This window comes from Argentina silus (genome assembly GCF_951799395.1).
Source record: "Argentina silus genome assembly, chromosome: Y".
Lineage (NCBI taxonomy): Eukaryota > Metazoa > Chordata > Actinopteri > Argentiniformes > Argentinidae > Argentina > Argentina silus.
The window spans coordinates 1975001-1997111 of NC_139654.1; the positions used below are offsets into that span (position 1 = coordinate 1975001).

Here is a 22111-nt window from a genome sequence, read left to right on the forward strand (position 1 = left end):
CTAACCCCTAACCCCTAATCCTAACCCCAACCCCAACCCGTAACCCTAACCCTAACCCTACTGACGTGCGGCCGCGTTTTCAGGGGTTTCCAAAATGTTTTGATCAATATCTCCGTGATAATTCGGCGTATAAACATGGTTTAAATATCGGTAGACTCTCAGCTTTCGATTCTGCACTCCTGTGACATGCCCTCTCACTCACAGACGGAGCTATGAGCCTCAGAACAGCTTGGTACACGCCCTCCCTGCGTAATTAGTGAATTTGGTAGCAGACTAGCTTGAGTCGCTCAGACACTGCCTTTTACCGTCGGTGATTGGTCGATTCACACGTCCATCTTCTTCGTGACACGTGTTGTCGGCATTGTCGGTATTGACAAACATTTCAGTGACAGTGACAGAGACAGATAGCAGAGAAGATGTGTTTACAAGTCCTTTTTTATATTCTGTCTAGTATTTTATTCATATTGTATACCATTTCTGTGTAGTTCAGGACTTCATAAATGAATTTCAAGCACCAAAACAATTCATCCACATGGGTAAAGGTATGTTTTCACATGGGATTTGAAACATTTCTGAAAAACGGATTCGAAATGTTCATGTTTAGGCCTACTTACCTCTTCACACAGTGCTCTTGGGGTAAACATCCATCACAATCAAGAAAGCTGAGTTTGTCCTGAAAATATTGATATGAAACACTTGGGTATTATTTTGTATGGAAGTGCCTTCAAATTGAGAAAGAAAAAATGTATGTAAAAATGGAGAAAATACCCCTGGTCCCCAAAGGGTTAACCTGCAAAGTGAGGCCTTCTCTTTTCCCCCCATCAGAACAATGTGGGACCTGTCCATGTTTACAACCCTTGACTGATTCATGTCTCTCTCTCTCTCTCTCTCTCTCTCTCTCTCTCTGCCTCCCTCCCTCTCTCCCTCCCTCCCTCCCTCCCTACCTCTTCTCCCCATCCAATCTCTCTCTCTCTCTTTCCCTCTTTCTCTGTCTTTTTTTCTCTCTCCCTCCCTACCCCCCTCTCTCTCTCTACCTCCCCCCCTCTCTCCCTTTCTCCCTCCCTCCCTCTCTCCCTCCCTACCTCACTCTCTCCCTCCTTCCCTCTTTCTCTCTCCTTCCCTCCCTTTCCTCCCTCCCTCCTCTTCCTCTCCCTCCGTGCCTCTCTCTCCCTCCCTACCTCTCTCTGCTACTCTACCTACCTCTCTCCCTCCATCCTCTCCCTCCCTCCCTCCCTCCCCCACCTCTCTCCCTTTCTCTCTCCCTCCCTCTATCCCTCCCTCCTTCCCTCCTCTCCTTCTCTCCCTCCCTCTTTGCCTCCCTCCCTCCTCTTTCTCCCTCCTTCCCTCCCTTTATCCCTCCCTCTCTCCCTCCCTCTAACCCTCCCTCTCTCCCTACCTCTATCCCTCCCTCTATCCTCTCCCTCCCTCTTTCTCTCTCCCTCTCTCCCTCCTTCCTCTCTCTCCCTCTCACCATCCATCCCTCCCTCTATCAATCCCTCTATCTCTCCCTCCCTCCCTCCCTCCCACCTCTCCCTCCCTCCCTTCTTCCTCCCTCTATCCTTCCCACTATCCCTCCCTCTATCCCTCTCTTCCTCCCTCCCTCCTCTCTCTCCCTCTCTCCCTCAATCCTCTCCCTCCCTCCCTCACCCCCTCTCTCCCTCCCTCTCTCCCTCCTGTCCCTCCCTCTCTGCCTCTCTCCCTCCCTCCTTCCTCCCTCTATCCCTCCCTCTCTCCCTCCTGTCCCTCCCTCTCTGCCTCTCTCCCTCCCTCCTTCCTCCCTCTATCCCTCCCTCTCTCCCTCAATCCTCTCCCTCCCTCCCTCCCCCCTATCTCCCTCCCTATCTCTCTCTCCCTCCTCTCCCTCCATCTTTGCCTCCCTCTCTCCTCTCTCTCCCTCCCTCTATACCTCCTTCTCTGCCTCCCTCCCTCCTCTCTCTCATTCTCTCCCTCCCTCCCTCCCTCTATCCTCTCCCTCCCTCTTTCTCCCTTCCTCTCTCCCTCCCTCCCTCCTTCCTCTCCCTCCCTCTCTTTCTCCCTCACTCCCACCTCTCTCTCCCTCTCTCTTTCCTCCCTCTATCAATCCCTCTATCTCTCCCTCTCTCCCTCCCTTCCTCCCTCTCTCCCTCCCTCCTTCCTCCCTCTATCCTTCCCTCTATACCTCCCTCTCTCCCTCCCTCTATCCCTCCCTCCCTCTATCCCTCCTTTCCCTCCGTCCCTCCGTCCCTCCTCTCCCTCCCTCCGTCCCCCCCTCTCTCCCTCCTCTCCCTCCCTCTCTGCCTCCCTCCCTCCTCTCTCTCCCTCTCTCCCTCCCTCCTTCATCCCTCTATTCCTCCCTCCCTCCTTTCCATTCCTCCCTCCCACCCTCTCTCACTCCCTCCCTTCCTCTCTCCCTCCCTCTTTCTCCCTCCTTCCCTCTCTCTCTCCCTCCCTCCCTCTCTCTCTCTCTCTCCCCTCTCTTTTCTCCCTCCCTAACTCCTCTTGCTCTCCCTCCGTGCCTCTCTCTCCCTCCCTTCCTCTCTCTACTACTCTCCCTCCCTCTCTTCCTACCTCCTTTTTCCCTCTATCCCTCCCTCTCTCCCTCTATCCTTCCTTTCCCTCCCTCCCTCCCTCTCTCCCTCCCTCCCTCTCTCTCTCTCTCTCCCCTCTCTTTTCTCCCTCCCTAACTCCTCTTGCTCTCCCTCCGTGCCTCTCTCTCCCTCCCTTCCTCTCTCTACTACTCTCCCTCCCTCTCTTCCTACCTCCTTTTTCCCTCTATCCCTCCCTCTCTCCCTCTATCCTTCCTTTCCCTCCCTCCCTCCCTCCCTCCCTTCCTCAATACCTCCCGACCTGCATCCCTCCCTCCCTGCCTCTATCCTTCCCTCTCTCCCTCCCTCTATCCTCTCTTTCCTTCTATCTTCTCCCTCCCTTTATCCCTCCTCTCCCTCTCTTCCTCCCTCCCTCTATCCCTCCTCTCCCTCTCTTCCTTCATCCCTCCTCTCTCTCTCTCCTTCCCTCTCTCCCTCAATCCTCTCCCTCCCTCCCTCCCTTCCCCCCCTCTCCCTACCTATCTCCCTCCCTCTATCCCTCTCTCTATCTCTCCTTCTTTCCCTCCCTCTATCCTCTCCCTCCCTCTCTCCCTCCCACCCTCCTCTCTCTCGCTCTCACCCTCCATCCCTCCCTCCCTCTATCAATCCCTCTCTCCCTCCCTCTCTCTCTCCCTCCTTCCTTCCCTCTATCCCTCCCTCTATCCGTCCTCTCCCTCTCTTCCTCCCTCCCTCTATCCCACCTCTCCCTCTCTTCCTTCCTTCCTCCCTACTCTCTCTCCCTCCCTCCTTCCTCCCTTTATCCATCCCTCTCTCCCACCCTCCCTCTCTCCTCTCCATCCCTCCCTCCCTCCCTCTATCCTCTCCCTCCCTCTTTCTCCCTTCCTCTCTCCCTCCCTCCCTCCCTCCTTCCTCTCCCTCCCTCTCTTTCTCCCTCACTCCCACCTCTCTCTCCCTCTCTCTTTCCTCCCTCTATCAATCCCTCTATCTCTCCCTCTCTCCCTCCCTTCCTCCCTCTCTCCCTCCCTCCTTCCTCCCTCTATACCTCCCTCTCTCCCTCCCTCTATCCCTCCCTCCCTCTATCCCTCCTTTCCCTCCATCCCTCCGTCCCTCCTCTCCCTCCCTCCGTCCCCCCCTCTCTCCCTCCTCTCCCTCCCTCTCTGCCTCCCTCCCTCCTCTCTCTCCCTCTCTCCCTCCCTCCTTCATCCCTCTATTCCTCCCTCCCTCCTTTCCATTCCTCCCTCCCACCCTCTCTCACTCCCTCCCTTCCTCTCTCCCTCCCTCTTTCTCCCTCCTTCCCTCTCTCTCTCCCTCCCTCCCTCTCTCTCTCTCTCTCCCCTCTCTTTTCTCCCTCCCTAACTCCTCTTGCTCTCCCTCCGTGCCTCTCTCTCCCTCCCTTCCTCTCTCTACTACTCTCCCTCCCTCTCTTCCTACCTCCTTTTTCCCTCTATCCCTCCCTCTCTCCCTCTATCCTTCCTTTCCCTCCCTCCCTCCCTCCCTCCCTTCCTCAATACCTCCCGACCTGCATCCCTCCCTCCCTGCCTCTATCCTTCCCTCTCTCCCTCCCTCTATCCTCTCTTTCCTTCTATCTTCTCCCTCCCTTTATCCCTCCTCTCCCTCTCTTCCTCCCTCCCTCTATCCCTCCTCTCCCTCTCTTCCTTCATCCCTCCTCTCTCTCTCTCCTTCCCTCTCTCCCTCAATCCTCTCCCTCCCTCCCTCCCTTCCCCCCCTCTCCCTACCTATCTCCCTCCCTCTATCCCTCTCTCTATCTCTCCTTCTTTCCCTCCCTCTATCCTCTCCCTCCCTCTCTCCCTCCCTCCCTCCTCCCTCTTTCTCTCTCCCTCCCACCCTCCTCTCTCTCGCTCTCACCCTCCATCCCTCCCTCCCTCTATCAATCCCTCTCTCCCTCCCTCTCTCTCTCCCTCCTTCCTTCCCTCTATCCCTCCCTCTATCCGTCCTCTCCCTCTCTTCCTCCCTCCCTCTATCCCACCTCTCCCTCTCTTCCTTCCTTCCTCCCTACTCTCTCTCCCTCCCTCCTTCCTCCCTTTATCCATCCCTCTCTCCCACCCTCCCTCTCTCCTCTCCATCCCTCCCTCTCTCCCTCTATCCTCTCCCTTCCACTTTCTCCATCCCTCTCTCCCTTCCACCCTCCCTCCCTCCCTCTTCTCTCTCCCTCCCTCCCACTCTCTCCTACTCTCCCTCCCTCGATTCCTCCTCTCCCTCCCTCCCTCCCTCCCCCCATCTCTCCCTCCCTATTTCCCTTCCTCTCTCCCTCCTCTCCCTCCCTCTCTGCCTCCCTCCCTCCTCTTTCTCCCTCTCTCCCTCCCTCCTTCATCCCTCTATCCCTCCTCTCCATTCCTCCCTCCCACCCTCTCTCACTCCCTCCCTTCCTCTCTCCCTCCCTCTTTCTCCCTCCTTCCCTCTCTCTCTCCCTCTCTCCCTCCCTACCTATCTCCCTCCCTCTATCCCTCTCTCTATCTCTCCTTCTTTCCCTCCCTCTATCCTCTCCCTCCCTCTATGCTCTCCCTTCCTCTCTCCCTCCCTCCCTCCTCCCTCTTTCTCTCTCCCTCCCACCCTCCTCTCTCTCCCTCTCACCCTCCATCCCTCCCTCCTTCTATCAATCCCTCTCTCTCTCCCTCCTTCCTTCCCTCTATCCCTCCTCTCCCTCTATTCCTCCCTCCATCCCACCTCTCCCTCTCTTCCTTCCTCCCTCCTCTCTCTCCCTCCCTCCTTCCTCCCTTTATCCCTCCCTCTCTCCCACCCTTCCTCTCTCCTCTCCATCCCTCCCTCTCTCCCTCTATCCTCTCCCTCCCACTTTCTTCGTCCCTCTCTCCCTTCCACCCTCCCTCCCTCCCTCCTCTATCTCCCTCTCTCCCTCCCTCCTTCATCCTTCTCACCCTCTATCCTCTCCTTAACTCTTTCTCCCACTCGCCCTCCCTCCTTCATCCCTCTATCCCTCCCTCCCTCCTTCCCCCCTCTATCCCCCCCTCCCTCTCTCCCTCCCTCTTTCACCCTCTCTCTCTCCCCCCCTCCCTCTATCCCCCCCTCTCTGGCTCCCTCCTTTCTTCCTCTCTCCCTCCCTCCATCCTCCCTCTATCCCTCCCTCTTTCTCCCTCCTCTCCCTCCATCTCCCTCCCTCCCTCCTCTCCCTCCCTCCCTCTCTCTCTATCCCTCCCTCCTCTCCCTCCCTCCTTTTCTCTCTCCCTCTTTCCCTCCCTCCCTCCTTCTCCCTATCTCCCCCTCCCTCCCTTTCTCCCTCCCTCTACCCCTACCTCCCCCCCCTCTCTCTCTCTCCCCCTCCCTCCCTCTCCTCCCTTCCTTTTTCTTCCTCCCTCCCTCCCTCCCTCCCTCTCTCTCTCCCTCCCTCCCTCCCGCCTGTAGTGAATGAAGTGGATGTTTTCCTGCCACCAGAGCCCAGGACCAGAGCCCAGGACCAGTTCTTCCAATGTGAGTGTGTTTCTCCTGAAGTAGCTGACAGTCACTCTCTCTCTTTATCTCGCCGTTCCTCCCTCCTCTCCCTCCCTCCCTCCCTCCATTGATCCTCTGCACAAACCCTGAGACACAACTAGAGATCTCTAGGAGAGGGAGAGACTCATCAAAGACAGCCTACATATCTGACTCTCCCACCCTCTCTCTCTCTCCCTCTCTCTTTCTCTCTCCTCTCTTTCTCTCCCTCTCTCTCTCTCTCTCCCTCCATCCCTCTCTCTTTTTATCTTCCTCCGTCCCCCTCTCTCTTCCTTCTTTCTCTCTCTCTCCCTCTCTCTTTCTTTCTCCTCTCTCTCTCTCCCTCCATCCCTCTCTCTCTTTCTCTTCCTCTGTCCCCTCTCTCTCTCTCTCTCTCCTCACTTTCTCTCTCTCTCCACTCTCTCTCTCTCCCTCCCTCCCTCTCTTTCTCTTCCTCCATCTCTCTCTATCTTCCTCCTATCTCTCTCTCTCTCTTTCTCTCTCCTCTCTCTCTCTCTCTCTCTCCCTCCATCCCTCTCTCTCTTCCTCCGTCCCCCTCTTTGTTCCTTCTCTCTGTCTCTCCCTCTCTTTTTCTCTCCTCTCTCTCTCTCCCTCCATCCCTCTCTCTCTGTCTCTTCTCTCCTCTCTCTCCCACTCTCTCTCTCTCCCTCCCTCCCTCTCTCTCTTTCTGTTCCTCCTCTCTCTCTCTCTCCCTCTTTCTCTCTCCTCTCTCTCCCACTCTCTCTCTCTCCCTCCCTCCCTCTCTCTCTTTCTGTTCCTCCTCTCTCTCTCTCCTCTCTCTCCATCCCTCTCTCTCTTTCTCTTCCTCTGTCCCCCTCTCTCCCTCTCTCTCTCTCTCCCTCTCTCTTTCTCTATCTCTCTCTCTTTCCCTCTCTCTCTTTCTCTTCCTCCGTCCCACTCTCTCTTCCTCCTCTCTCTCTCTCTCCTCTCTCTCCCTCCCTCCTTCTTTCTCTTCCTCCGTCCCCCTCTCTCTTCCTCCTCTCTCTCTCTCTCTTTCTCCCTCTCTCTCCCTCTCTCTCATCTCTCTCTCTCCTTCCATCCTTTTCTCTTTCTCTTCCTCTGTCCCCCACTCTCTTCCTCCTCTTTCTCTCTCTCTCCTCTCTTTCTCTCTCTCTCTCCCCTCTCCTCTCTCTCTCTCCCCCTCTCTCTCTCTCTCTCTCTCTCTCTTTCTCTTCCTCCGTCCCCCTCTCTCTCTATCTCCTCTCTCTCTCCCTCTCTCTTTCTCCCTCCCTCCCTCTGCTCTTCTCCCAGATTCCTGTGAGCTCACACTGGACCCAAACACAGCACACAGAGACCTCTCTCTGTCTGAGGAGAACAGAAAGGTGACATGGGGAGAGGAGGAGCAGCCGTATCCTGATCACCCAGAGAGATTTGACTACTGGGCACAGGTCCTGTGTAGAGAGGGTCTGACTGGGCGCTGTTACTGGGAGGTAGAGAGGAGTGGGGGAGGGGCTGTTATAGGAGTGACATATAAAGGAATCAGCAGGAGAGGAGGGAGTTATGACTGTATGTTGGGATTCAATGACAAGTCCTGGAGTCTGATCTGCTCTGGTAACAGTTACTCTGCCATACACAATAATAAGAACACTGTCATACCTGTCCCCTCCTCTGGCTCCCACAGAGTAGGAGTGTATCTGGACTGGCCGGCCGGCACTCTGTCCTTCTACAGGGTCTCCTCTGACACACGGACCCTCCTGCACACATTCCACTCCACATTCACTGAGCCCCTCTACCCAGGGTTTAGGCTTTGTGGCAATGGCTGTTCAGTGACCCTGTGTAAACTAGTCTCAGGGAGATCACACTGAACACCAAAGGCTCAAAGATGACGGATCATAACATGATGCAGTTGGATAGTGGTGTGTTTTCACTGAGATGTTGGATGTACAGATGTTCCCTCTCCCAGTGTGTAGGGTGTAGTGTGTCGTGTGTAGTTATATTATTTTTTACTGTGTATATATATATATATATATATATATATATATATATATATATATACACATTATTAAATTAAATAAAATGCATCTGATAGTGAAATAGACTGTAATTGATAGGAAATAGGTTCAGCAATTGAGCGACAAAAAACAGAAGCTTACATGTTTTTTAGTTTTTTTTATGGAAATGCAACTGACAGTGAAACAATCCAAATGAATGATTAGATGATCAAATCAGACTGATGATGAACTCTGAGAATAACACAGGAGAGAGTGTCTGTATGTCTATAAGAGTTGGTTAGATTGGGTGTTTGAGTTGTGATGCTGGATTACGTTGCTGTGTGTAAGATAGCAGGGAGTGGATGTGAAGACAGCTCTCCTTCTCTGTCAGTACAACATGTTCTGAAATTCACTTTCCATAGATTCCTTCACCTGTCTCTCTATCCAACGTACATGTTGTTCCTTCTCCTGTGTGTGTGTGTGTGTGTGTGTAAGAGTTGGTTAAATTGGGTGTTTGAGTTGTGTCACCGAGGGTGAGTCTAGTACGGCCTTTCCCCGGCCTGAACACCATTCCCAACGGTCCCCAGTTAAGCACGGCAGGATCGGCCCGAGGTTTGAGAGCAACCTTGGTGAATCACCACGACACGGCAAGAGAAAGAGAAAAAGCTTAGCAGCCGGGGGCCCGACCTGACGAGGGACACCGCGGCTGAGGATGTTCCTGAAACACATTTTATCTTCCATCTATCCCTCAAATAGGTGCAACTGCGTAACTGCTTATGAATGATAAGTTGATTCAAATAGGTGTGACTGCATAACTGTTTATGAATGATAAGTTGATTCAAATATGTGCGACCGCATAACTGCTTAAGAGGAACTAGAGTGTGAGTGTATGACCCCGTGTCAACATGTCTGCTTAGGCCTCATTGTGATGACGGCATGCTACCAATGAAAGTACTAAGAATAGAAGAATACCAATGTTTGATTGTGTAATCTTACTCAGGGATGATTACTGATGTATGATACTATATTACTGAAGTTTATTTTGATGATGCAGAGTTTTATTATTGCATAAAAGGGGATATTATATAGGGCCTACGGGGTGAAGTAGGTCAGGTGGTGGGAATCCCCAACAAGAAGTACTACTGTGTCCATAATCAAGTATGAGAATGATAAGAATGATTAAGAGTAACAATGTGAAGTATAGAGTGATTACTGTTATTGATTTATGGATATGTTTGATTACTATACTGTTTTACTGTTTGGATGTATTGTTTTGATGAGGTCTTCTAACACTGACAGTTGAGGGACAGAAAAACTTCCTTAATAGGACTTCCCTAAAAGCACTTCCTTATTTACTTTAGAAGCAAGCTACTTAGCCACTAGATTAGCTTAGCCATGGTTCTAGCTACCCGCCAAAAGGGTTAAAACACCGCTCTGTTTGTTTTTTGTAAACAAAGATGATGTCATATGGGAGGTTTTGGATCAAAAGCAGAGTATAAAAAGAGCTCCCAGGAGCAGCACAGCGGTCATTCCCCGCTGAGGAGCGTTAAAACCTGAAGAACCGGAGCAGGACGGAGTGTGTTGGATACCTCACCCCGGGGTGGAACTGGAGCTCTCATAGTCTAGTGCCCGAGAAGTTCTCCGTGGCCGGAGTTCACACTTTGATCAAATCCTGACTAACGGACTCGCCACTGGATTGCAACAGAGGACCTGGCGGACCTTTCTTTGAGGAAGAACGGACTTAGAGGAAAAGCTGAGACCGGTAGAGCAGTTTCAGGGGGCAAAGCTGAGACACTCTGCGGGAATCAGAGTCCCTCGGCCAGGGGAGCATAACACCGGCTCTTTACCACAGCCGTGGCGGAAAGAGGAACCGGCTTCACTCGACGGAGAGGACAAGTAGATTAGGCAGAGGAGGGATAGAGGTAGAGATTTTATTCTTTTTTCATTTTTATCATTTTTATATTTTCATCATTTTAATATTTTAATACTCTGTCTGTAACCCATTTTTATGATAACTTAGCTATGCTGTAATGCTTTAAGCCATTATTAAACAATCTAACCTGCATTTAAAGTAACAGTTTTCAAAACTCAATTTTTTAAAATGTTATTTTTATTGAACTATTCCATTCATCAAAAGTATTTTTACCTCCTCCTGGTGACATAAAAGGTTATAGATTACTGTGCATATTTCATCATAGGATCTGAATGGTTATATCTAGCCCATCATTACGTCCTTTGGGTAAATTGTACTTACCGATAAACACCTTTCCGCAACCACACCAACTTGCACTCATATAAGATTAGAGCAGTCGTTAACCATAGAGGTTACCCACTTCTGTGTATGGTTTTCGGGGGAGTTTTCAGTTCAACTGAAGTGGGTAAAGGAAGTCAATGGAGGAACTATGGGACGTAGACTGTTAAAAAGCGGAGTGAGTCTAATCTACACCAACCTACACAGGACCTGTTAGGAAGTAGCTTACAGGGTAAGACCCTGCAGGCTGAGGTCCATACCTGTTAGTCAGAGGGTTGGTCTGGGGTCCTGTACAGGGTAAGACCCTGCAGGCTGAGGTCCATACCTGTTAGACAGAGGGTTGGTCCGGGGTCCTGTACAGGGTAAGACCCTGCAGGCTGAGGTCCATACCTGTTAGTCAGAGGGTTGGTCCGGGGCACCTGTACGGGGTAAGACCCTGCAGGCTGAGGTCCATACCTGTTAGACAGAGGGTTGGTCCGGGGTCCTGTACAGGGTAAGACCCTGCAGGCTGACGTCCATACCTGTTAGACAGAAGGTTGGTCCGGGGTCCTGTACAGGGTAAGACCCTGCAGGCTGACGTCCATACCTGTTAGTCAGAGGGTTGGTCCGGGGCACCTGTACAGGGCCTGACTGCCGGGAGACAAGGTGTCATGATCATCAAAAAAACCCTGAAACACTTTCGTGTTTTTTTTCGCGTGTAACTTTTAAATAAAGATTAACTTGTTTTTACTTATGCTGTTTCTTTCATGGAAATCCTGATAGTTCACGTATCGTCTGTGCTCTGTCGTAGAGCTGGGCATCTTCGGCTCATCGAGTTACAAGGAGACCTCCTTCACCTCACGGAGGAGGTGAAAGTGAGAGGTGATTTGTATTATTACTCTCCAGGACCAGCTGAGAGAGCGTCTCCTACAGCTCGGCCCCTCCCGTTACTAGACTGGTCCCCAAACCGGTGGTCAGATAATACAAAGAAAAACAGGCTCGCGGCTGAGAGTGTCACTCCCCAGGTTTTCCCCCCGTTGGTGTAAAATGGCTTGAAAGAGGAAAAATGTGCTAAACATAAATAAATAAATAACATTGATGGTACTTGATAATAATACGCACAGCACATAATATTATTGGAATACTGTGATATATACATATCTGCCATTTTACTGACGCTTTTATCCAAAGCGACTTACATTGCAGTGAGTGCGTACATTTCAGTATATATGGTCCCAGCGGGAATCAAACCCACAACCTAAGCGTTGTTAGCGCCGTGCTCTACCAACTGAGCCACAGAGGACCACATGTGTGACTGTGTCATGATGAGCCACAGAGGACCAGGTGTGTGACTGTGTCATGATGAGCCACAGAGGACCAGGTGTGTGACTGTGTCATGATGAGCCACAGAGGACCAGGTGTGTGACTGTGTCATGATGAGCCACAGAGGACCAGGTGTGTGACTGTGTCATGATGAGCCACAGAGGACCAGGTGTGTGACTGTCATGATGAGCCACAGAGGACCACGTGTGTGACTGTGTCATGATGAGCCACAGAGGACCAGGTGTGTGACTGTGTCATGATGAGCCACAGAGGACCAGGTGTGTGACTGTGTCATGATGAGCCACAGAGGACCAGGTGTGTGACTGTGTCATGATGAGCCACAGAGGACCACGTGTGTGACTGTGTCATGAAGAGCCACAGAGGACCAGGTGTGTAACTGTGTCATGATGAGCCACAGAGGACCAGGTGTGTGACTGTGTCATGATGAGCCACAGAGGACCAGGTGTGTGACTGTGTCATGATGAGCCACAGAGGACCAGGTGTGTGACTGTGTCATGATGAGCCACAGAGGACCACGTGTGTGACTGTGTCATGATGAGCCACAGCGGACCAGGTGTGTGACTGTGTCATGATGAGCCACAGAGGACCAGGTGTGTGACTGTGTCATGATGAGCCACAGAGGACCAGGTGTGTGACTGTGTCATGATGAGCCACAGAGGACCAGGTGTGTGACTGTGTCATGATGAGCCACAGAGGACCAGGTGTGTCATGATGAGCCACAGAGGACCAGGTGTGTGACTGTGTCATGATGAGCCACAGAGGACCACGTGTGTGACTGTGTCATGATGAGCCACAGAGGACCAGGTGTGTGACTGTGTCATGATGAGCCACAGAGGACCAGGTTTGTGACTGTGTCATGATGAGCCACAGAGGACCAGGTGTGTGACTGTGTCATGATGAGCCACAGAGGACCAGGTGTGTGACTGTGTCATGATGAGCCACAGAGGACCAGGTGTGTGACTGTGTCATGATGAGCCACAGAGGACCAGGTGTGTGACTGTGTCATGATGAGCCACAGAGGACCAGGTGTGTGACTGTGTCATGATGAGCCACAGAGGACCAGGTGTGTGACTGTGTCATGATGAGCCACAGAGGACCAGGTGTGTGACTGTGTCATGATGAGCCACAGAGGACCAGGTGTGTGACTGTGTCATGATGAGCCACAGAGGACCACGTGTGTGACTGTGTCATGATGAGCCACAGCGGACCAGGTGTGTGACTGTGTCATGATGAGCCACAGGGGACCAGGTGTGTGACTGTGTCATGATTAGCCACAGAGGACCAGGTGTGTGACTGTGTCATGATGAGCCACAGGGGACCAGGTGTGTGACTGTGTCATGATGAGCCACAGAGGACCAGGTGTGTGACTGTGTCATGATGAGCCGCATCAAACCAAACCATAACAAGTGTGGAGTAAACATGTTGTCCCCCACAACTGAGTTACCCACACACACACACACACACACACACACACACACACACACACACACACACACACACACCCACACACACACACACACACATACATACAGACACACACACACACATACATACACACCCACACATACATACATACACATACACACACACACCCACAGACACAGACACACACACATACACATACGCATACACATACACATACACATACACATACACATACACACACACATACACACCCACACACCCTCACACACACCCACACACACATACACACCCTCACACACACCCACACAGCCAGCAGAGGGAGGAAGTCAGCAAGATGATTTACATGACCAGTTCCTGGTCATAGTCCAGTTCATTACACACAACACAGAGAAAGAAGCAGATTCCTCTCAGGAGACGGAACCTTAACCTCGATAGTAACGCAAATACACAGAAGTTGATTTCCGTTACCAAAAGGTACGAATCTTACAGAAATATGACAGCGCTTATTTTTTAGGTTGTTTTTATTGCTGTTGTTGTTGTTGAGGCTATTTTTGTTCAAATGTGTAGCTCACGGTATGAGGAAACAAGTCAAGTACAGTACACAAAAGTCTTCATTGTTAGGCTATAGCCTCCCCGAACAACAGTGAACCACACAGCAAATTCAGCAGAGTTACATTTCTGGTGTTAATGAGAATTGAGTCAATCTCACTCTACTTGGAGTTGATCTAACTCTGTATGTTGTCTAATCTGTTCGATTTCACACTGTAGCATGAAAGAGTTGGTGTCAAAATGGAGTGTTATAACCGTTTTCTTGAAATCAACTGTCATAGTGTCACATTGAAGATCTCCGACACTTCATCTGAACACCTCCAGTGTAAAGCGTGCCTTGCGGTTAGCCACAGACATTAGAATGTCAACGTCTAGAGTGTGAGGAGTGAATGACACCACCCCTCCCTCCTGCCCTCTCTGGAATCCACGGCAGGTGAACGAAATTTGACTTTTTGCATGGTGGCGGTAAGTAACCGTCAATTACATTTACATTTTTGTTTTTTAGCATACGACTTTGTCCAAAGCGACTTACAACATACATTTAAATAGATGACCATGAGTGATATTGTTATGCAAATACGTATTTAGACCTTGGTATGATGTTTAGACTGCAGTTTTTACTCAAGCTTAGCCAGGACTTTGTTAGCCAGCTACCTAGCGTTTGTTTCTTCTACTTATATACCTTTTCTGATTATTAAGTGTTACTGTAAGCTTACGGTAATTCTCGTTGAGTTTGTAACGTTTGGCAGTGTAGGTTAAGTTACATCATTTTCGCTATCTTTTGTGTTAGCTAACTGCTCACATTAGCAAATTGGCTAGGTGAGAACATGCCTCCACGTGTTAGCTGAGTTGCTGTCCAGCAAAGGAGTTGGTATTGCAAGATCCTGATATGAGGACTGTTCATATCTGTAACTTCAATTGTGGGTATCAGACCCACAGAAAACGTTTCAACTTTTTACTTGGAATAGTTAGTGGAGCAGCTAGGAGGTGTTTTCTCCTCAAAATGAGTGAAAAGCAACAGGCACATGCATGGTGAAAATCCTCATTGTTTCATGATTCTCCTGTAAATCGATAGCTTGTTGGTCACAAATCAATTGTAGTTTTCAATAATAGGCTACTGTGCAAATTCAAAAGGATTTTAAGGTTTGTAGAAAGGATGACTTTACATAAATTATATAAGTTCTTCATATAAAAACTACCTCAGTATCACTGCACTGTGATAGTGCGGCATATTCTTAATCTTGACACTTACGTTTTTATTTTTTTATTCACAGCAGGCGGTAAACCTCACCTTGTTTCACTCTCTTCACATTGATAAGCACTGTCATGTTTTACAGAGGCATTATGATTCTGGCTCCTATTTGGACTGTGTTGGCCTGGCTTGATTAACAAATAGTTATTTAATTATATCCTTTTACAGGAAATGCTGGTTAAAGTGGAGATCCGAGGAGTGCAGGAATACATTAGAGTTCCACAGACTGATCAAGTCTTTCAATATTCAAGAAGTTCCTTCAAGAAAGTTTGTAGTTTATTTATGGAAATAGTTTTGCATTTAATGTTATCACTATAGTTGAACATGCAATCTTAAATATTCTGTAAATACAGTGATTAGTTTGCAGGTGCTAGTGTCCCATAGGTATTACACAAACTGTTCTATCAGCAAATAGATTCATATTGTATTAATGCAATGTACTGTACTTTTGATTCTCCTAGTAACAGAGAAGTTTAGTCTGGAAGAGAGTTTCAGTGGGGGCGAGCTAAGCTTGACTGATGTGTCAGGAACAGAGGTGGGTGGAGATGTCTTCGATGAGCTTGTAAAGTCAGGTGTCTTGACCTTCATGGTCCCTTTCCCAGTAGGTAAGGAAAGTACTTGAAAAGGCAGGTGTCTTGACCTTCATGGTCCCTTTCCCAGTAGGTAAGGAAAGTACTTGAAAAGGCAGGGGTTTTGATGAGGTATCACAGGCAGTGTGAACCCTGAGAGGCACATAATGTTTTGTCAAATATTGTCATTATCATTTTGGAGGCCTCAAACTGTTATCATTTGATATTCTATTGATCATTATCTTTGGCACACATATTATCCATCCATATTATTTATCCAATGTGTAAAAGATAATATACCGTACTATACCGTAAAAAAAAAAAGATAATAATAATTCTTCCATTTATTTGTTTTAATGCTTTTGTTACTGATGAATACATGTACATTTACATTAATTTTGTCTGCCATTTTGTAGATCTGGATGTTAAGCTGGTCGAAAATGAGGCATTCTCATCTGTCGTGACTGCACTGTCCCCAGCTTCATCCCATTCATCCTTGGTCGCTTCATCCCATTCATCCTTGGTAGTGGTGGAGACTCCACTATCCCCAGCTTCATCCCATTCATCTGATTCTACAATTGTCCTTGAGTCCACAAGAAAGAGGAGGAACCCATCAGGGTTAATGGATCAATATGAAGCAAAACAGGTAAGCTTTGAAAAAATACATTTAAAATCCTCAATTAAGTCATTTTTATTATTGATAATATCTTTAAATATATATCTGCAGAAGAATATTGGGTATTCTGTATAAAGGAATGCCATAGAAAAGTGAATTGTTTTTTTGGGGGGAAAAAATCACAAAAATCCTCTTTTAAATTTCCGTAAGCAAGCTTCCTTACAAGCCTCCATTGTAACATGTTTTGGCAGAAAGTTGAACATGTTCTGAGGGCCAATCAGAAGGGTGAGAAATCTTTAAGGAGTATGACAAGACGACAACACTACTGGATGCAACACGTAAACAGATGGTGAACATCCTGGTTGCAGATATGATGGAGTTACATAGGTAAGAATGTATCTCCATCTTCTCTCCCTTGCAAAACATACACACTTACAAGGTCGGCTCAACCATAAACTATGATTTGTTTTGAAAGGAGGATTCCACCGTCAAGTGTGAGAACCAATTATGCACTGGGAATTGTGACACTTTTTCCGTACCTCCAAGATCCATTCTCCAAACAAGGATATGTAAGTTCTTGTTTTCTATGTGAAAACCCAAACCATTGTATTTTCTATACTTTCTTCCCTTTTTAGTTTCCTTGTTTGTATTTAAATCCTGTTTCAGATGAGTATATAGGTTTCTCAGCCTTGTATTTCCCACTAGTTTTTGTAAAGTTTTATATTGTCAGTGTCTAAACTTATTGTGTTGAGTAATTTATATGAATATGTGTGCCTTGGTTTTGTTGTCTTAAACAAGAACACTACTATGATCCTGAGGGTAACACTGGTTACATTGCATGGAGGATCAAGACGGTTCAACGCAACACCTCTGCTGGCTCCCGGGGTCATTCCAAGACAGTTATTCAGGATGGTCCAAAAACCAGAGGAGAATCTTTGTTGGCCTGTGAACAGCTATTTGGTGAGGAGTGCAGGGAGGCGATATCTACAATCAGACATTCAACTGATGAATCTGTGGTCAGAGACAAAATGAGAGTGACTTTCGAGTATCGACAGAAGATGGTCCATGATGAGGATGCATCATCATCAGTCCTGGATGTGTTCCTTCATTTCCTTGATGTGCCTGGATTGGTAAGAAAATCTTTAGCTTTTGTAATAGCTTCAGTATTTGACCCCACCATTTCCCTTTGTCATCTATACTTAAATCTGTATCAAAATATTGTCTCCTTGTTTTTAGATCAACCAGGATTTCTCCATGATGTTTGGTGATGAAGTGTCTCAAAAATTCCTGGCAAAGTGGTCAACATTCTTCAAGCCAAAAGTCATCGCAGACTGCAAGACTTTTCCACCAAATCAGTACATTGTTGAGCTGCTGTCAGGAACTGAACCTCAACCTGAGGACAACCACGGTCAGTATAGATGGTTTTGTATTTCCAAAAAATATCATTAGTGTTCATTAGTGTCTAATTTCATTCTTTTGTGATGTCTTTAGGATGGGACAGTGATATGTCGTCAATCGTTTTGCTGCTGCATCTGCTCCCTCTGACCTCAAGAGGCCAGAAAAAAACAGCCAAGATCAGTCCAGCTCAAGCAGCCAGCCATCTTGTGAGATATCTTAAAGTATGCAAAAGTTCATTTTTAAACCTCAGATGTGCGTTTTCAGGTGCAGATTACTTTGGAATTCTGAGACATACATCATCTCATTTTGTTCATTCCATCTGTAAATAAGCTGTGATGAAACGCTTGGTGATAAAAAACCATGCAAAGAGTTTAATTTTCATATTTACTTTGTCCCTTTTCTGACCTACAGGAAGGAGCCAGTGTGACTACCTTCCTTGAGACTGCTGACACAAAACAACCATTCCTCCTCTGCATCGGTGAGCAAAGGAATGATATCCAATGGTTCTACCTTGTTATCGACCGAAAACCGATACCATGCAAGGCACATACATCAGTGGCAGCTTTTGATGAACTGTTCAAAACTCACTACGTCTTCAGTCTTTCATATGACGAAGGTCTTTGTAATTTCTACACATTTATCCAAACCACAATTTACAACATCGATATCGGAAGAGCAAAGGAGAGCCCACGTGTTAAAGAACTTAGAGCAAGACTGCTGCAGCGAGAGGACTGCATTTATAAACAGCCTTCAAGATGTTCACATGTTTTGTATGTAAAGCGCACCACAAAAATTGTTTGGTTCTTTGCCAACATCTAAAATTTCAACACGGTCTCTATCCTGGCAAAACGTTACGTTTACAATGTGGAGAGCTAGTTTTGTCCATTATCATTTTGTACTACAAGTGGCTTCCGAAAGCACCTCAACAAGGTGCATAGTCACAGCATGGATCAAGAGGTTGATGCTAATCAGGATGTTGCCACTCAGAAAGAATGTGAGGCGGAATGTTCAAGTGATCGCCCAACTGTTGTTGCCACTTTGCAGATTCCACCGGTACCAACAAAGCTTTGTGAAGTAACAAGTCAGCTATCTTCAATGTGTGGATCAATTGTTGCACATCTGCAAGCATCAGGTCTCCCGGAAAGTGCTGTCCAAACAATTGTTTGTTCAATGGAAGAAGTCGTTAATGACGTCCAAAGCCAAGCTCGAGTAGCAGTTCTCAAAACGGTTTCTCCTGAAACTAAGAGTTCAGGCATTTCTCAAACAATAGAGCACTGTTTTGATCAATTAGGTAATCCTTTTTCAGAATTAAACACGGGGGCAAAGAGGCATAAATATTACAATGAAAAATGGGAAATTGTTGAACCTAAAGAATATGTCCTTGGGGTGAGACTGGATTTGCGCAGAGATAGAACTACAGGTGTCTACAATCAGGTTCCTGTAACAAACAAGTGCATGTATGTGCCGATTCTGGGTACACTCAAATCCATATTCAAAAACAGCCAAGTAAGAGAGAGCTTTTTACAGGACAAACAAAGTGAAAATGGTATTTACAAAGACATCAATGATGGGTCATATTTCCAAAACCATGCCCTGTTCTCACAGCAAAAGCATGCTTTACAGATTCTACTCAATTACGACGATTTTGAAACTGCTAACCCTCTCGGTTCCAAGAAGGTGATACACAAAATTGGGGGTGTCTACTTTACTCTAAAAAATCTTCCACCCAAGTGTAACTCAGTACTGATGAATGTACATCTTGCAGCTCTATTCTACACTGAAGATCTGAAGACATATGGTTTTGATGTGATACTAAAGCCTCTTATTGATGACCTGAAAATCGTAGAAACTGAAGGAATACAGCTTCCTTGTTTTGAACAACCATTGTTTGGCTCAGTAATTCAAGTAACAGGAGATAATCTGGCTTTAAATAGCTTGTTGGGGTTTGTGGAATCTTTCAGTGCAACACATTTTTGTAGGTTTTGTTTAACCCTCGTATTGTCTTCACTTTTTGGACCCTTTGGAAGTCTTCGGGTCAAATTGACCCGGGACATTATTGGGGCTTTAAAAGCAATACAAAAATACAAATTTCCATTCAAAACTCTTTAACATATATTGTCTTTATCTCAATTCCAAACAATATAGATAACATGTATGATTAATATTTGCAATTAATCTCTGCTAGATCATATTTAACAGTGGAAGTGTAATTCGTTTTTTGTGATAAAGTTATAATTTATGTAAAAAATCTGCTATAATAAGGACTTGGGTGGAATGCTTATCTCTGAAAAGTTGAAATGAAACAATGTTTTCATTGATGCTTATTATTTTTGAGGAGATATTCTCATTTGATTTTCATCTTTATCTTATTATAATCAAAGCTGTGAAAAGCAAATACAGGTGATGAACGACAATAGAAACACAAGAACCAAACTTAGATCGATTTAGTCACTGGATATGAAATACATCTCCCAAAAATGTCTCAAAAATAATTTGAGATGATTTACAATAAATAGAAACATAAAACATGAACGAAATGTACACTGCTTTATTCACTGTCAATGAAATACAGTACACTGAAAAATACATCTTTCAAACAATTCTGAAATAATATTGGATACATACAATTTGAGAGTATGTGTCCTACAGATGTACTTTTAGCAGTTTCTGCATGTGGTTTGTGTCTTTGAGTCCTTTGAGGGTTCACACACCTCGCTGTGCTTCCTCTTGTTGCCACCAGCTGCAATCTAGAATAATGAAAATACTTTATTAGTTCAGGATTTTTTTCCCACCACATCTTCTAATAGTCAATTTCAATTTGACCCATATACATACAGAGATACTCAGAAACATACACACACACACACACACACACACAGATACATGCACACATAAACAACAACAACAACAGGACACTTACTTCAGGCACTGGAGGTTGTGGTTGTGTGGGTCGTGCAGGTGGGACAGCAGGAGCCTCCTCCACCCTCCTCACTATGGCTAGAGAAGCTGGGTTCCTGGGCACATGTTGTCTCCTCTGTATGTGCGGTGTCACCAGTGCTCATAAGCATCACATTTTTGCCCTTTTTGGGGATGTAGGATACCAGGGCCATGTTGGCCGTAAACACAAAGTGGGAGGAATGGACTGGCCTGTTCGTTACAGTTAGAAGCTGAGGTGGGAGTTCTGTCTTATTTTTTCTGACTGTTCCACCCATTGTCAGCTTTCTTTTGAGAAGTTCCTGTCCCGGGCTGTACGATGTGAAAAAATTATCCCAAGTGATGTTGTGGCCACTGAGGCCCTGTGACATATCCAGTACCACCCGTGTCCCCTGGTGTCTCTCAGGGTCTCCTCCCTCTGGCTTCCCAGAATGTTTTGTAACAACATTGTGCAGATTCTGTGTGTGTGTGTGTGTTTGTATGTGTGTGAGTGAGTGTGTGTGTGCATGTTTCTGTGAGTCTGTGTGTCTCTGTGTATATGCGGGTCAAATTGACCCGAAGACCTTGTGAAGGACATAAATGTGTAGGGGGGGTGTAGCATGTGCACTCAATGATTTTTTTTTCTTTGACATGTTCTTCACAGTAAATAAGCCAAGGCCATGGAGTTTCAGGTTGAAAAAATGTTTCCTTGTATATTTTTTCTTCAAGTAAAAATTTAAAACGGGTCAATTTGACCCGAAGACCACACAAGGGTTAATGAGGAAGGAAGAAGTGCAATCTGTATTTACTGAGAATCATCCTGGGTTAATTTTCCGTTCCAAAGAGGGTCATACTGAACATTGTAGGGCACTAAATGAAAATCCTGAACTGCGGTCATTATATGGTGTTAAAAAGTCATGTTTGCTCAATACATTAGAGTATTTCCATAACACTGATAACTATGCTGTTGATATAATGCATGATTTGCTAGAGGGTGTGGTACAGTATGAACTTAAGCTGGTTTTTCAGTACCTTGTTAAACAGGGCTATGTCTCTTTGAACTCATTGTCAGACAGGATACAGAGCTTTAATTACGGTTACACAGAACATAAAAACAAACCAAGTGGGTTAAAGATGGATGATAAGAGCAAACACCTGGGTCAGAATGCCGTCCAGTCATGGTGTCTTCTGCACAACACTCCACTTATATTGGGTGATGTCATTGAAAGGGATAACAGTCACTGAAACTTTCTGCTGCTTCTAATACAGATAGTCAATATAGTGTTTTCCTACACCATAAGTGATGGGATGATATCTTACTTGAAACATCTGATCTGTGATCACCATACTCTGTTCAAAGCATTGTTTCCCGACAAGAAGTTGATCCCCAAGCACCATTTGATGATACACTATCCGAGATGCATGCAAAATATTGGCCCTCTTATCCATATGTGGTGCATGCGATTTGAAGCCAAACACACATTTTTCAAAAGATGTGGTAAAGATTTCAAAAATCTCACCAAATCATTGGTGAAGCAGCATCAGCGCCAACTGGTGTTTCAATTTAAAAATTATTGTTTTAGATTATTTGAATTTGGTCCTACAACATCAAAAACAATCAGCACCTTGCAAGGTGGGGAAGAACTTAGTCAGACATTATATTTAGAAGCATGTTCAAGTGTTTCAAGCAACAACTGGGTCAGAAATGATGGTACTGAGTACCAGGTTGATTTGTTCATATGCACTGGATGTACCGATGATCTCCCTGCTTTCAAAAAGATCTGTGATATTATTAAATATGAAGAGCGTGCTTTCATAATAGCCTGTAATGTAGAAACAATGTACTATGATGACCACTTTAATGCCTACTGTATAGAAGACCAAATGGATGAGTTTT

The 22111-nt window shown here is 46.7% G+C and overlaps 2 protein-coding genes across 8 annotated transcripts in view; one reads left to right on the forward strand and one right to left on the reverse strand.

The window, feature by feature from the left end:
* The window catches only part of LOC310823599 (tripartite motif-containing protein 16-like), a gene marked incomplete at both ends in the record, with an annotated part of 11493 nt that extends 3701 nt beyond the window's left edge, over positions 1-7792 (forward strand). Inside the window, 2 exons of the mRNA XM_083696485.1 lie at positions 5904-5969; positions 7239-7792. Of these exons, the coding sequence (XP_083552611.1) occupies positions 5904-5969; positions 7239-7792 (620 nt within the window). The remainder of the gene's footprint in view (positions 1-5903; positions 5970-7238) is intronic.
* LOC310823887 (NLR family member X1-like) overlaps positions 1-22111 on the reverse strand; it is a 168794-nt gene that overhangs the window by 82963 nt on the left and 63720 nt on the right. The gene's annotated exons all lie outside the window — the stretch shown is intronic.